Source organism: Erithacus rubecula (genome assembly GCF_903797595.1).
Source record: "Erithacus rubecula genome assembly, chromosome: 3".
Lineage (NCBI taxonomy): Eukaryota > Metazoa > Chordata > Aves > Passeriformes > Muscicapidae > Erithacus > Erithacus rubecula.
This window is the reverse complement of record NC_136689.1, coordinates 38,538,231-38,554,749: the sequence shown is the minus strand read 5'-3', so window position 1 is coordinate 38,554,749 and position 16,519 is coordinate 38,538,231. Positions and strand designations below refer to the sequence as shown.

The 16,519-nt window shown below is 48.7% G+C and overlaps 1 protein-coding gene across 1 annotated transcript; it reads left to right on the top strand.

The window, feature by feature from the left end:
* The first annotated feature begins 11,496 nt into the window (after positions 1-11,496).
* On the top strand, positions 11,497-16,061 carry EOMES (eomesodermin). Its single transcript, XM_079299601.1, has 6 exons — positions 11,497-12,320; positions 12,679-12,833; positions 13,083-13,204; positions 13,649-13,807; positions 13,898-13,959; positions 14,499-16,061. The coding sequence occupies exons 1-6, from the start codon at positions 11,563-11,565 to the stop codon at positions 15,232-15,234; spliced, it is 1,992 nt and encodes a 663-aa protein (XP_079155727.1). The 5' UTR covers positions 11,497-11,562; the 3' UTR covers positions 15,235-16,061.
* The last annotated feature ends 458 nt before the right edge of the window (positions 16,062-16,519 follow it).

Below are 16,519 nucleotides of genomic sequence, written 5' to 3'. Positions count from 1 at the left end.
GAGTTTACTGTTCTACTGAAAATAAGTGATTGTGGCTTAAAATCTTTATTGAAAACAAATGGTTATGTTCTGTAAATTGTTTATGAGAAGAAGAAGTTATTTGCCATATTTCAAGCATTTATGCTTTGCTGCAGATTCCTTCTTTAAGATGCTGAGGAAGGCATTGTGTTATATGGTCAGATGAGAGGACACAGGGAGGTGGAAATTTCAAAATAAAACTGCAGGAAAGGTTAGAAAAATGTTGTTTAGTGATTCTGACAAGCCAGCAAAAATAGCATATTCAAAGTCACAGGGGTTTAACCCTTCTGTCAGCATGGGTTTCCACATTTCTCAGTGCCCAGCTCCAAACAACAAATATGGGAATCTGTCCCCTTCCTTATCCATCACTGTGCCCCTGGGTTACAGTTGAGCTGTATTCCCCCAGATTTGATGGAACTGGTGGTGGTTTATCTCAGTAAGGCCCTCTATAAAAAATGAATAGCCATAAGCAGAGGGTCCCCTGCTCCCCTGCCCTCACTCTGTTTCTTGCTTCACTGAAACGTGAGCAAGAGGAAGTGGGCTCATCTGCAGAGTAACCTTGTGTGATTTGTCTTGGTGCCTGAACTCTTCCATAGAACCATTGTGGAAATGATTACTTCTACCTTGCTTACTTGTGGTAGCCATGGATGTCATAACTTTTTCTCCCACCTTTTCCTTAGAATGCCTTCTTTTCAGCCTTTCAGAATTTCAAAAGGGAAAGAAAAATAAGCCTATTTCCAAAATGCAGCTTCCATTTTGATCTTTCTTTGGTATCAGTGGTTCTCTTTTACAACATCATGTGCTTCACTAGGAAACCAAATTCTTCATTGTTGCATGATTCATATGTGTTTTGTATCTTTTTTAGAGATATTTCTCATTCATTAAAATGAATGCCTGCAATCATTAAATCACTAAAATAAAATTAAATAAAATGAAACCTGCAAAATGTAGCAGCCTGGCCCTCTCTTCCTGTGGCCTCTCAAAGAGAAGTGTGCAAAACAGAGATTATTGCTTTCTCTTTTCTGTTTAATATTTTCCTCAACAAACACCTAATCATCTATTTCCATGAAGCTGACTCTCTTCTTGGATTTGGTAACCAATTTAATTGTTCTTTTTTTTTTTTTTTTTCCTAGGTGATTCCTTGCACATCAAAACTAATAATAAAACTTGACTTCAGCAGGAGTTCTGTCTCAATAGGAACTTAAAGGATTTTGGCCACCTTGTATTGAAAGCAAGCCTGTAGATATTTGTGTGTGTGTGTCTGCATGTACATTGTACACGTGTGTGTGTGTATGAAAATATCTGTGAAAATGCATAATTTCTTGGCTCCCATCCTAACCTTTGTGCAACTGGGTGCTAGATCTGGATATTCAGTGTGCTTAGCAGCAGTTTTTAATGAAGAGGTGTTTTCTCCCTTGGAGCTGTCATTCTCTGCCACATCACAGACTCTCTCAGACAGAAAAATAATTGGCCACTTTCTCCGGGATCGGGGAGCCCCAGGGACCAGCAGAGTGCTCAGCGAACCGGGACAGCAGCTCACGGTGCTGCCACTGGTGTCGCCCCAGCGGGTGCTGGTGCTGCTCCCCACGCGGCTCCTGCCTTCAGCGGCACCACCCACCCCGCTGCTCCTCAGTGAGGTCTGCTCGATGGTGAAACGTGAAGGCAAGACCCAAAACCTCGGGAAGACAAAGGTGAGACAAAATGGACAATTGCTTCCAGAGATGTTCTGCTACCAGGTGGAAATCCAGGCTTGCTTTGCTCTGTTTATTTGTTTTGGTTTTTTTTTTTTTTTTTTTCTGATACCTGTGTAAAAATGGCTTCCTGATGAGATGGCTTTCCTATTTGCAGCAGGATTTGTTGTTTTTTTGTTTTTTTGTTTTTTTTTTCCAAATGTGGATTTTTAAACAGCATTTTATTCGGGGTCTGACAATATCCACCTTTCATCAAATAGTCCCCAGAGTTGTTAGCATTCAGGGCATCCCTTAGAACTTCCCACCTACTACACCCCATGTAGGGAAGTGATGAAATAAATGGTGAAGGCTGGATACTAAGAGCACTTGCCTGGCAGGAGCCAGTGTCCCAATCCAGCCAATGGCTCAGATGCAAACACAACACAGTTTAACCTATTCGGCAAAGTTCCTCTGGGTCCAGCTCTGTCACTCCCTAATCACTGCTCACTGTCCTTGACTGCTCCTGTTACCACAGCACAGACCCTGTGGCGTCCCACTCTTTATTTCCAGGAGTCGGTGACTGGAGGAGGAGTGGCCCGTGCTCTGCTCAGCTGGTGGCCACCATCTGCCCTGCGGGTAAAAAGCCCTTGCTCTCGTAGCTTCCTGGGCCGAAGGAAAAGCGTATCCTTAGCTTTGCTGTCATACCTCACGGGCCGACTGCTTATCTGACTCTCACGTGTCATTTAGGAGAAGAGGCTGGGAAGAGATCCGGAGGAGCAGCAGAGGCAGGCATTCCTTTCAGGAACCGAGGACATCCATCCTGCAGGCAGCAGGAATACATCCGCGGCATGGAACGGTACGGCTCCTGTTTTCTATCATTATCCCGGAGCTCTGTATTTTACCTGCCCTGTTGTTCCCCAACCGTCAAATCTTACGCCTTAGGCTATATATAAGAGAAATTGAAAGGTAGGATTTTAGCCTGAGAAGGGTTGAATAATGTGTAAACTAGGCAGAAATGTTTCCATGATAACATTGTGTTTACCAAGGCCTCACCACCATGTGGACATCAGGGTCTGGCTGCTGACACCAAGTTCCTTGCTGCTTTCCAATGGGTCATACTTTAAGGGAGCTGTATTTTAATTTAGATCCTTTTCCGTTCTTTACATCCTTTTCTGCCCTTTAATCCACAGCCGTGGGCAACAGGAGAACCAGTAATTGCCTGAGATGTGAACAGTGGAAAAACGTAGTAAAAATAAAACAAACAAACCCCAGAAAAACAGACAACTAAAAAGCAATATGAAAAGAATATGCATTTATTATATGGTTTAACGGTCTTCTGTGACATTGCTCATTTATCTGTACTCATCTGTAAAATTCAAATTCTTCAAGCTAAAATTTTCCCTCACTAACGTGTTAGGAATCAACACAGTCATCAGTGCTAGAAAACACAGTACTCATACATCACACTGAACTTATTTGGAGAGATGTGGTGCAGGGATCACTCACTTCACATTGTCCTTGTGTCACCGAAAAGCAAATTGTGATAGTTCCGTTGCAAGGAGTGTAGGGGGTTTTTTTTTTGGGTGGGCTCGGAGGTGAAAATGTGGGCCACATGTCTTTTATTTCTTCATAATGGAATATAACTCCTTCTGCTGTGTATATTCTGAATCCCAGCTGCTAAACAAACAAAACCGAGGAGGACAATTCTGCAGGATTGGTACCAACGGCGGGAACCCTACTGTCCGGAGTGAGGAGGTATCTCACCGGGGTATCCACAGCCGTTTCCTCCTTAGCTAATGTTTTTCTGATGGAAGTTGTTTTGATGGGTTTTTTTTTCTTTCTTTCTTTTTTTTTTTTTTTTTCCTTTCGGGCAATTTAAGCAGAGCGGGGGGCCAACCCCGCCCCCCCGCCCGGCGACCCCCCGGGCTCCGCGCTCCGGCGGACGCGGGCTCCGCAGGTGCGGACACCTTTGAAACTGCCGCTCCTGCCAAAGGGATTCCCAGCCGAAATTCACGTGGCAAAGAAAGTGCCCATTCGCTTCAATTATTTTCTAACGACTCCGCTCGCTTGTGCCTTTGGTCTTGCCGGTACCCAGATGGGTAATTTTGGAGCTATTTGCGTGCATGCCCTTGTTTTGAAGGCGCAGAGGTCTGTGAGCTCAAGTACTTACAAACAGTTAGTGGGAATTAACAACTGAAAAGGGAGCCCTAAGTACCCCGAGCCGGGATCACTGCGGTACCCGGATTTCAAAGCGCCCGGCGTTAATCCGGCCGGATCGCCCGCCGGATCTCGCGCTGGCGATGGGGATGGGGATGCGGATGGGGATGCCATGGCCGCCTGCCTGCCGGGGCTCACTCGCGGGCCACAGCGGGTTCTGCCGGGATTCCCCGCGGCAGCTGCGGGAGGCGAGGTGTGCCCGGTCGCTCCGCAGTTCGGATGATTTGGCAGCGATGTTTCGAAACTGGTTAAAAGAGCGGGGACAGAGGCGGAGGCCAGCATGTCCCCTCGTCTCCCTGCACCACCACCACCCCCCAGCCAGAAACTGCCTGGAGGCAGCGTGTAAGGACCTGGCCTGGGGCAGAGCTCCCGTCCGGGATCGCTCCCCGCTACTCACTGCCCGTCCCGGCGGCTGCTGCCGGCCCTCGCACCGGGGAGCGCCCGAGGAGCATCCCGGGGGCTGCAGCTGCCCCAGAGACCCCGCCACGGACCCCCGCCCGCTCGCAGGGGCACATTCGGAACACGGTCCCCAGGCGGTCCTTCCTCCGCTGGGCTCCCCTCCCTCCCCGGTTGCCCCGAGAAAAGGTGGAAGGGAAGATGCCGACTCCATCCCGCCCCCGGTAGCAGTGGGATGCTGGTGGGAACCGGAGCGGGCAGCTAGCAAGCCCGAGCCCTCCCTGGGAGAGGAACCCTACAGCTATCTTCTCACCTTCCCAGAGAGTACATATGTCGTCCCCGTTCTGCTTTCTGCTTATTTTTATAGCGGACTCGCCCATCACTGCAGTTATTTAATATGTGGTTCCCTGCTAGGCCTTGGTATTTGATTGCTGTCACAAATAATACCAGGTGAAATTCCTCATTGTTTCTGCAATTACACTGTAGCCCACTGCTATTCGCTTTTTCAGCCCCTAGAGTTAATTGTTTTCCCACTGTACGCCTCATACCAAATGCACAGAGAGCAAACAAAACCCCAAACCTTTCAAAACTCATATTTCTCAGCTATTATGTTATCAGCAGGAAATATTTCATAGCTCTGACATCATAAGCCCTGAGCAGCATGAAATTTATCAGGGCATTCACATGATGAAATTGTACTTTTTAAAGCGAGAAAACAAAAAAGCAGAACATCTTTCTACTGGATTTGAGCTGCTAATTTTAATTACTGTGATTGCTGAATCCAGGCTTTTTTAATAGCAATTTCTCATACAAAGCAGGAGAAGCAAGCCAAAATTAGCTCTTTAAAACTGTAACAGATCTGTAAGTACAAATAGGACCAAAGTGCCCAATCTGTGACTGTCACACCCATGACATGCATCTTGTTATGTTCTCACATCTCTATTGTGTGATTGTCAGGATGGTTCTGGGAACTAATCTATATATGATTAGGCAACGTTGCTTTAAAACCAGGGAAAAGGTGCTAGGCAAACCTTACTAAATTTATTGAAGGGTGAAAAAGCAAGCATTTACAAGGAGCTGTTTGGAGATCCTATGCATAAATAATCATAGAATCGTTTAGGTTGGAAAAGACCTCTAAGGCAGTGTAGTCCAGCCACCACCCCAGCACTGCCAAGTCCATCACTGAACTGTGTTCCCAAGTGCCACATCTATAAGATGTTTAAGCCCCTCCAGGAGAGGTGACTCAACCACTTCCCTGGGCAGCCTGTTCCAATGCTTGACAACCCTTCAGTGATTAAATTATTCATAATATCCAAACTAAACATCCTCTGGCACAACTTGGGACAATTTCCTCTCATCCTATTGCTTGTTACCTGACAGAAGAACCTGACCCCCACCTTGATACAATCTCCTTTCAGGCAGCTGTAGAAAGCAGTATTGTCCCCTTTGAACCTCCTTTTCTCTAGCTTAACAGCCCCAGCTATCTCATCTGCTCCACATAAATTTTGCTCCAGACCCTTCACCAGCTTTGTCACCCTTCTCTGGACTGGCTTCAGCACCTCAGTGTCTTTTTTGCAGTGAGGGGCCTAAAACACAGGATTTGAGGCATGCCCACACCAGTGCTGAGCACAAGGGTACAGTCACTATCCGAGTCCTGCTGGCCACAATATTGCTGAGGCAGGCAGGATGCCATGGGCCTGCTTGGCCACCTGGGCACATGGTGGCTCATGTTCAGCCAGCTGTTGACCAGCACATTCAGGTCCTTTTCCACTGAGCCACTTTCCTTCTCTCCAGTTGCTCTTTCCCAAGCCTGCAGTATTCAGTGGATTTCTTGTGACCCCAGTGCAGGACCCACACTTCACCTTGTTGAACCTCACACAGTTTGCCTTGGACCACCAATCCAGCCTGTCCAGATCCTCTCCAGAGCTTTTCTGCTCTCAAGCAGATCAACACTCCTGCCCAAGTTGATGTCACCCATGAACTGGCTGAGGGTGCACCCAATCCTTTCATCCAGATAATCAATAAAGGTATTAAACAGGATTGGTCTCAACTCTGATCCTTGGGAAACATCATTTGTGATCAGCTGCCAACTGGATGTAACTCAGAGCACCACCACTCTCTGGGCCTGGCCATCCAGATGTTTTTTCACCCAGCAGAGTGTGCACCTGCCCCAGCCATGAACCATATTAAAAATATGAAATGCTGGTCATGGCTGTGGTTGTGTTTGTGATCCTAATTTCAGTCTATTTATTTCAGTACATTTCTACAATTGCATTTGGACCAAGGAAAGTCATCTGGAAGCTAATTACAATTTAATACTTTTCCATCTTCCTCACTATAGTATTTCCCAAATATTTGTCAAAACAACAAAGGCATTCACTTTACAAAGACTTACACTTTCTCAAACACATTTTCTTTTTCCTTCTTTAGCCAATAGGCTAACATAGACACAACAACAGAAAGGTGTTGTGTGATCTTACCTAGCAAAATTAGCTATTGCCAAAAATTCACTTCAAGTATTGAATATGTTTGCCCTTGTCTGTCCATATTTTACCAATTAGGATCAGAGTTTGAGTATTTTGTACTAACCATTGCATTTCCATTTAATTTAAAATTACAGCTAATTTTGGGTGCTATTTTTCTTTGAAGGAGGGGAAAGGAAGTGACCAATGAAGCTGCTTTGAATACCACTTTATTTTCACATGTTAAGTTGTCTCTTCCATGGCCTGTTTCATTGACTTCTGCCTGTTCTTTCTGTTTTGTGTACCTTGACTGTAAAGAGCTATTATTTACTTTCTGATTGTTATAAATTAGCCCTGCCCTTATTATGGGGTTTATGTCTACGTATGGCCATTTTTTAAAAGGCATATATCTGTATGCTGATTTTTTAAAGTAGGCAGCAGCTAAATTGAATCATTATCAAAGGGTAAAATTGCTGTTAATGTGGCTCCTTTCCTGGTCAATATTAAAGATAATAGTTCTTTTGTTTTGTAGGGCTATTGATTTCCACTATTTAAAGTTCATGTGTATATATATTTCAACAAGAGCTGACTCTACTTTTTAACCCTTTGGGGTACAAGTTTTTTCAGCCTCAGAGTAGATTTTAAGTTACACTTGCTTCTTTGGGACTGTGTATGTCTGCACACTAAAATCCCACTTGGCATAAACTAAAATGAATTGATTTTTTTTTTTTTCAGCTATAGCAGAAGTTGTTTTCATCACAAAATAAAGAGCATTTTCAGTAAATTCAGTCTCCTAACATTCCCATGAAAGAGATGGACATTGACTTCATGTGACAGAAGAAAGTCCCTGGGCACTGAAAGGGTGTAGCTGGCTTCTCCATAAAAACAGCCCCTGGAATTAATTCTGTGACAAGCTGAAATGCTAAACCTTACACAGCCATATTAATACCTCCTTGATTTTTCTGAGTGCTGGAAAAACTCAATGGCCATCAAAAGAAAGGTATCAAGAATTTAAAAGGGAAGCACTAATATTTGACTGGCCACATCTGAAAAATTCCAGATTTAGTGATTTTAAAAACGCCATTGAAACATGGTGAAAGAGTGGAAGTTAAAAGTGTCTTCCTTCATTTGCCCAGTGTGATACTCTGTTTATAAGTTGAGGAGAGGGACGGGGGAGAAGTCGACAGAATGAATTACTGGAAAAATAGAAAGAAAATCTGCAAAATCATTTCACAAGCTGGACATAAAGTATTAAAGCCCTTTGGGAAAGCTAGCAAATTGAAGAGGATATCCAGAAACTTACAGATAGTTTTTAACCAAAACCAAACAAAGAAAAAATCACCTCACTGAAATGATACAGATGTAGCATTCAGAAAATACCTGCGAGTCCTGCCATGGTGACAGCAGAACTTCAGGGTAAGAATTCAGCAATGGAATAGTGTGACAGGTCATTCTAATAACCAACATTTTAAAAGTGTCCATATAGATCCAGTGGAGAGTGTGTATGTATCCAGATCCATATTTATAAGGATAAAGGTCATATCTGGCTATAGATGGTGATATGTGGATTTCCATATGTACATATACATGTATGTAAGTGTGTAACATCCTGATAGATTCCATTGTTCCCAATTTCTCCTTTTAGGCCCTCCTGAGCAGGGTGCTTCAGTAGTACAGTTTCAGACAGAAGAGTGAGTCCAAGCAATTTGTTGAAGTGGAAGCTGTTTTTCAATACTCTGACAAAAGAGGAAAGGTCTCAATCCCAGTCCAAAAGCAAAATATTAAATGTTTTAGTCCAGTGTGCCACTGCTGTCAGTTGGGCTGCAGAAAAAGAGCTCAACTCTTTTGGAACAGTTTTTTTAGAGCCAGAGATGCCCCTTATTTGAGTAAACCCCATGAATATATTTGAATAAAGCCCAACAAAACAAGATAATCTGTAACCCTTCAAAGACCTAGGTCTTTCTTCTTTCTTTTTAAAAAATGTTTTCTCTGTTTCTGTTTTTTTTTTTTTTTTTTTTTTTTAATTGTGGTTTAGAAGTTATTTTGATAGATGTGCAAACATAACATGCTCCTTTCTGCTTCACCAGTCTGCTGTTTCTGCAGTGTTATCTTTCAGATAACATCTAAAAGATCCATTCAGAAGTCTCCGGTCCTACAGGACTGAAACATCCCGCAAACTTCTCTGCGGCGATGTTCCCGGCCAGAGCCCGTAGGGCTCCAGGACAGGGAGTAAGGACGGGGAAGACTTGTAGGGGGACCGAAGAGGGCATTCCCCCGGTTGTCTCCTTGATTCCAGGGACGGTAGATTGGCAGGCGATAAGAATGACAAAACTGGGTAGCAAGAATTTGCTACAGTGACTGTGGTGGCTTTAATTTGCGGGACGCAGGAGGGGTGAATTACAGCTCTTCCCTCAGCTTAGAGAATGAATGAAGAAGACCCCGCGTTACCGAGATTCCCTCCCGCAGCACCGCCGGTCTCCGGGCAGTCTGGTTCGACGGGACTCCCGTGGGGAGCGACCCCGACCCAGGATTTTCCCGCCACCGCCAGAGCTCCGGCTCGGCGGGAGCTGCGGAGCACGAGGCAGGGATGGAAGCCAGGCTGCTGTTTTCCCGAGCTGAGCTGAAAATAACCCCAAGTCTTAGAAAGATTAGTCAATCCTTCCTTCGTTTGTGAGAGCTTCACCCCATGCGTATTTGGAACCAAAACGGAAGGGTCTCCCTTTCCCAGGACAGCCACAAGTTTTATGCCCACCTTTCGGGTGCAATCTGCAGGAAACCTAAGCAACATCGAAAGCTTGTCTGCCTTGCCCAGATGAACGGAGGCTACCTGAGTTTTGGTAACAAAAAAAAAAACTGCAATAGCTTTTACGCGGCACCCGAAGGAATGTTTGAAATATTGTGCCTTTCAGTCTATGTGTCCGTAAAATTAACTCCCTTGGAACCTAAGAGTGGTTTTGTAAAATTTCATCTCAGTGGTTCTGTAAAATCTCCTTCCGTCGCTGCCCTAGCCCGGGAGAGGCAGAGCCCGAGGGAGCGGGCTGCTGGGGCTGGCCCCGCCGGGAGGAGCCGCGCCGGGGCTCTCCGGCCGCGGGAAGGGGCGCAGCGGCTCGGCCTCGGCAGCGCCCGGCAGGACGCTCCTCGCCTTGTTTTGCTTTAAAAACAGTACAGCTTGGGCGAGCTCTGCTGCCCTCCGCACCTCGCGGCTCCTGCGACTGGTTCGCTTCGTGCCGCACTTTTCCGACACATTTTTGTTATCTTATTCTGTCGAACGAGATCCACGCAAAAAAAAAAATGAGGCAAACATCATCCCGGCGAGAACGTGTGGTTAGGCTGGGGCCGGTGTTTCATTGCTGGCTGTGAGCAGGCTCCCGCCTGTGCGGCTGCAGCCCGAGGTGGGCACAGCAGGGGACCTTTCCCCGTCTCTCGGCTCCCACCGGGGACGAGGGTTGGGCCCTGCCCGTCCCCGGCCTCGGCGACCACCACTGGGCGAGCGCCGCCCGCACCTGCCAGCGCCCGGTTTGCGCAGGATGCGCATCCCGGCGGGGCTGCGGCAGCGCCTCGGCCCCGGCTCTCGGCGGCTGTGCTCAGCTCGCCTTTTATCTCAGTTACCCGATGCGGCGCGGCCCGGCGGGAGCGAGGGCCAGGGGGCGAGGCGGCGAGCTGGGCGGCAGAGCTGGGCTGCTCCAGCTCGGCCGGATCCTTCCGTCAGGCAACGAAATCCTGGCCGCTCAGCGGGTCTGGTTTAAAATTCAGCCGTGAGGTAGAGGCAGGTGTTCGCAGCGCTCCCTGCGAGATGGCCGGTGGCGGGCAGAGGGCGAGGGGCTGCGGATTTGTAGCTGCAAATCATACACACCGGCTCTGCCCGCTCCACAAAATCACACTGGCATCTACTCCTTCTCAAGCCCTGTTGCCTACCCTTTGGGGGCTAAAAGCTCGGGGATTTGCACTGGGAGAAACCCCAAACAGATCTGGCACCTGCCTCAATTAAAAATCTGCCTTCCCAGTGGGAGATGCTGAAGGGGAACGCGGGCTTTGAAAATCTGACTGCCGAGTTCCTGAAAATTGGAATTGAGAACAGTACCGCCACTTCCCACAGATAAGGTGAAACTTGTTAACCCCATGATAAGGATGCTGCTCAGGGAGTGGAGAGAGAGGAAGGAGACTGTTTGACTCAGCAGAAACACAAGCCGAATTGTTTGAATGGCGAGGCGGCCGGTGAGAAGGTTGCGGGGTCCGGTGGCCCGGTTGATCGCCGCCCTCCCTAGCTGATGGTTGCCGGCTTTCCCACCCAAACCTTCGCATTTTGTCCCCATCTCTCGCTCAGATCCGGGGATCCTTCCTTACGCGCTCGAGCGGCAGGACGGTGAACCTCAGCAAAAGGGTTTTTCTTGGTTTTTTTTTTCTTTTTTTGGAAGAGGGGTCCTTCCACCGCAGCCACGGTGGGGTGACGCGGAGCTCCCCTCAGTCCGAGGCACATGGGGGCACGGAGCGGGCCAGAGCCCCTCGGGTAGCCGGCTGCGGAAAGGGGGGCCATGGAAGGGGACGGGGGCGCGCACCAAAGTCACAGGTGACTTGTTCCAATTAGTAGCTGTCTAATTAAATTAGTGTTACGCGGCCCAGCCAATGGGCCGGCGGGGGTGGAGGGCGAAGATGAGGCAGCCCGGCGCAAGCCCCTCCCCGGCGGCCTGAGGAGCGCCGTATAAATCGCCTCGGCGGAGCGCCGCCAAAGCGCAGCCCTGCGCGACCACAGGTCGGGGTCGATAGGATTGAGCGGAGCTCGAACGCAGCGCCCATCGAGGATGCAGCTGGGTGAGCCGCTGCTGACGGCGGGGGCACTGCCGGGCGGGCCGTTCTACCCGCTGGAGGGCGGCGGGCGCAGCGGAGCCGCCGCAGCGGGAGCCGGAGCCGGGACGGGGGCTGCCGGTGGCTCCCGCGGGCCGCCCGGTCCGGGATCGCCGCCGCGCCTCGACCTGGACAAGATGCCCAAGAAGTTTGGAGCGGCCCCCGCCATCCTGGGCGAGTCGGAGGCCGTCGAGCCGCCCTTCGCTGCCCCCAAGCCGGACGGCCGCAAGGCCACCCCATGCGGGGACGAGGAGCTGCCACCGGCCGCCGCCGCCCGGTACTCCATGGACAGCCTGAGCCCCGAGCGCTACTACCTGCAGTCCCCCGGGCCGCCCGCCGCCGACCTGGGCGGGCCCTGCGCCCTGTTCCCGTACCCGCCGGCGGCGCAGCACGGCACCGTCTACCAGCCGCCCGGCGGGCCGCGCTACCCCTACGGCTCCGTGCTGTCCCCGGGCGGCTTCGCAGGTGCCGTGTGCCCGCCCGGCGGTCGGGCACAATTCGGAAGTGGCAGCGGATACCAGTACGGACAGCCGACGGGCGGCGGAGCTCTCTACGGCCCTTACCCGCCGGCCTCGGGCTCCTGCGGCGGGCTCGGGGCGCTGGGGGTGCCAGCCGCCGGCCCGGGGATGCGAGCGCAGGTTTTTCTCTGCAACCGGCCCCTCTGGCTCAAGTTCCACCGGCATCAGACGGAGATGATCATCACCAAGCAGGGCCGGTAAGTGGGGGCAGGAGAGGGTGGAAACAGAGGAAAGTGGTGTGGTGATCGGGACTGGGGGGGAGCTAGCCCCCCCCCCCCCGGGGACGCTCCGTGTCGGGCGGCGCTTGCCCGCTCCCCCGGGAAGAAGGTGCGCGCTCTCTCCGTCGGTGGTGCCCCGGGATGCTTTCCCCAGTTCCCCCACACATGGCGGCCGGGAGATAAGACGGGGATCGGCTGGGGCTCGCCGATTTCCTTCTTAGACTCTTTGGTGCCGGACGGACGGGGCACTCCACGGCCGCCCACAGCATCCGCCGGAGCCCGCGCCCCCTCCCCCGGCCCGCCTCAGCATGCCGTGTGGTTTTCCTTCTTCCCCCAGGAGAATGTTTCCCTTCCTGAGCTTCAACATCACCGGCCTCAACCCCACGGCCCACTACAACGTCTTCGTGGAGGTGGTGTTGGCGGACCCCAATCACTGGCGTTTCCAGGGGGGCAAGTGGGTGACCTGTGGCAAAGCCGACAACAACATGCAAGGTGGGTGCAGGGTCCGGGGATCTTGCCCCCTTTTTCCGCGGGGTGGCTTCACGCAAATGGTTCCCAGTTCGCCCACCCCCTCTCAGGGTCTACCCCACACCCGGCATCCTGCCGAGGGACGAGCTGACCTGTTAAGGTCTTTTTGCGCCGCGATGCCGTAGCTGTGGGGAGGGTGGCCATCGGGGAGCCGAGGGGCTGCGGAACAAAGCTCCGTGCCCGGCCGGCGGTTCACTGGCTTGTTTCCCTCAGGCAACAAGGTCTACGTTCACCCTGAGTCGCCCAACACCGGGGCTCACTGGATGAGGCAGGAGATTTCATTCGGGAAACTGAAGCTCACGAACAATAAAGGTGCTAACAACAACAACGCGCAGGTAAGGAGGGAGAGGGGGGCTTGAGGGGCTCTTGCTGACTCAGAAGGGGACCCCTGGGATTTTGGGACTTTTACAGCATTTCATCGAGCTGCTAGATCACTGTGCTTGTGACTCGTTCCCTTCTTGAACTGGGTCATAGAGCTTGCTTTCTTTGTTTCGTTGTATAAATAGTTGAAAATGTTGGAATATGATGTGCGAGTTTCTTTAGTTTTAGCCAATAAACTGATCCTCTGGAGTAGCTCAAAAAAAGCTAAAGGGTAGCTGATAGCTCTTAGTGAAACAGGGCTGCGAGCTGTGACTCAGCTCCTGATAACAGCTAAAACTACTCAATTTCTAAACCAAGATTTACAATTTACAGGAAGAAAATGTCAAGCTGTAAAATAGGTCTTTTAATGCTAGATATAGTTTGTCTAAACATGTTGTTTCTTTCATGGTTTCTTTTAGATGATAGTACTTCAGTCCCTACACAAGTACCAGCCCCGACTTCACATTGTGGAAGTGACAGAAGATGGTGTCGAAGATATGAATGATTCCTCAAAGACCCAAACGTTTATTTTCCCTGAAACGCAATTCATAGCGGTTACAGCATATCAAAACACTGATGTAAGCATAGGTGTATAAAATTGCAATTAAGAATAAAATTGACTTGTGTGTTCAGCATCTCATGTTAATATATTCTGCTTTCACTTTTAGATTACACAGCTCAAAATTGACCATAATCCTTTTGCAAAAGGCTTCAGAGACAACTATGACTCGTAAGTACACTCCTATCTTCTTTTGCAGATATGTCAGTTTAGGACGCATGATTCTGGCCTGAAATGTCTGTGGAAGGGTTTTTCTTCAAATCCTAATTCAGTTATTCAGCACCAGTACTCTTTCCACTAGGAACTTTGCTGTTATTAAAATGTCTGAATAGTGTATTGTATAGTCTGGATGACCTTCTTTCTGCTAGCTTCTGAATTTTGGTAGGAAAATTGTGCTGGCAGAACCAAGGTGGCCTGCAGATTTTACTGGCAGCATTTGGTGTCTCTACAGAACAGGCAGCTTGTTTAAATTGCCATCTGAAGAATTGCCTAATAGTCACTTTCCACCTTCACTTGTGCTGTTGCTTGTAGCAGTAATAGAAAAATTTACGGTGGTCTAAGAAAACCACCTACTAAAAATAAAGCAGTCATCCAATTACACGTATTCTATGTTTCTAAATAAGAAATATCTAGTTTCTTCGTGTTTTTCTGTTAACTGTCATACTGGAACTGCAAGGAAAACCACTCAGTATTCCTCTTTTATGTTGTAGCATGTACACAGCTTCCGAAAATGACAGATTAACTCCATCTCCCACGGATTCTCCTAGATCCCACCAGATCGTCCCTGGCGCCCGATACAGTGTTCAGCCGTTCTTCCAGGAACAGTTTGTCAACAACCTGCCCCCAGCCAGGTTTTACAACGGCGAGAGAACCGTCCCCCAGACGAACGGCCTGCTGTCCCCGCAGCAGAACGAGGAGGTGGCCAGCTCTCCCCAGCGCTGGTTTGTGACGCCCGTGCAGCAGCCCAGTGCCAACAAACTGGACATGAACTCCTACGAGACGGAATATTCTCACAGCACCTTGCTCCCTTACGGCATTAAATCCCTCCCCCTTCAGACGTCCCACGCTCTGGGCTACTACCCCGACCCGACATTTCCATCCATGGCAGGCTGGGGGAGCAGGGGCTCTTACCAGCGAAAAATGACCACAGGACTAACTTGGACCTCGAGAACAAGTCCTCCGGGATTCACCGAAGACCAGCTTTCCAAGGACAAGGTGAAAGAAGAAATGGGCTCGTCCTGGATAGAGACTCCACCCTCTATCAAGTCTCTAGATTCAAATGATTCTGGGGTCTACACAGGTGCTTGTAAGAGAAGACGGCTTTCCCCTAGCACTTCCAGCAACGAAAATTCCCCGACAATGAAATGTGAGGACATTAATGCTGAGGACTATAGCAAAGACACTTCAAAAGGCATGGGCTACTATGCATTCTATGCTAGTTCTTAAAGCATCTTTTTTATTCCAATTGGCTGAAATTTTTTTTCAGGGTGGCCTTGGGTTTTTTTTGCATTACAATTGCCAAAAAGACTCTTGCCTTCCACCTTGAGTTGTGTGCAATTCTAAAGAAGGTGCCAAAGTGTTTTGACTGTTGCAGGTAATAAAGTAGGGAAAGAGTAAACCAAGGGAGAATTCTTCCTCTTGTTTAGAAGGAGGGGGACTGAAAGGAGGATTCTAGTGTCTAAATATGTTGCATATTTATTGGAGACACTGAAGTGTACAGTTTGGGTAGGCTCAGAGGTCTGATCAAATCTATGCACTCCTGAGCAAGGTAAGAAGGGTTGGGATCCCAAATGTAATTTTCTTCCCTGCTTGATAAAGGGGAATTGGTCTGCAGGGAGCAGCACAAATGCTATGTTCTGATTTAGACTGAGTTGGTTTATTCAACCCATCCACAACAGTTTGCTGAGTTGAATATTGCTCAGCTACAGCATTTTTTTTGGCAGGAAATGCCAAAAATTAAGGCCTGCTTGCCAGGCAGGATTTTGACTTGAAGGTCTTGTTGCCAACAACAGGATTTCAATGACCAAATCTTGACTTAGCTTAGAACTTGCATTAAAAAAACCCCTGCCTCCATTCCAAAAGCCTAACCTTTACTGAGGTGGCCAAAAATAAAGTGTACAGTTGTGTTTTGTCTAGGTACACTGTAGAATATCGTGGAATAATGTATAAATAGTTGACCTATAGCTGTTCAGTTGGAAGGGCATCTGGTGGTGTTTTAAAGTTCAAAAGGCATTTTTTGGTTAATAAAACTTAGCATATGAAGCATTGCAAAAGGAGATTTCTATTTATGTGTACGTAAAAGTGACTTTTTCAGCTGCTCCGTATGAAACTGGAAGTGATGTGACTTGACCTATTCTTGCCTCTACTTTCAGCCATTTTAAACTGATCAGCCCCAGAGCAACTGGCCCACAAACTTTTTTCCCCCCCAAGAAACTTGTTCCTGTTTTGTTTTTTCTATGTACATAGTAATTTTTAATAAATGTGATGGTGCCTGGCATAAGAAGGTATGTCTCTCCCTCATCTTTGCCTCTGCTGGTGTCCCAAAAGGGGAGGAGGGAGCATAATCCTAGGGGCTGAGTTGTCTGTCTCTAAATCTAACCATCTTTTGCAATGCTGATGCTTTTATGGGTGGATTTTTTTCTTTTTTTTTTTTTTTTTTTTAAAGTCTCTTGGCTCTTGCCTAGCCACGGTTCTCATGTGCATCTGCACATACCGAGAGCCCCTGGCTCGC

Excerpts from the sequence above, each read along its gene's own strand:
- EOMES (XM_079299601.1), top strand. The coding sequence starts at position 11,563 with ATGCAGCTGGGTGAGCCGCTGCTGACGGCGGGGGCACTGCCGGGCGGG. Across the intron at positions 12,321-12,678 it reads ATCATCACCAAGCAGGGCCG|GAGAATGTTTCCCTTCCTGA; the intron begins GTAAGTGGGGGC and ends TTCTTCCCCCAG. Across the intron at positions 13,205-13,648 it reads CTAACAACAACAACGCGCAG|ATGATAGTACTTCAGTCCCT; the intron begins GTAAGGAGGGAG and ends GGTTTCTTTTAG.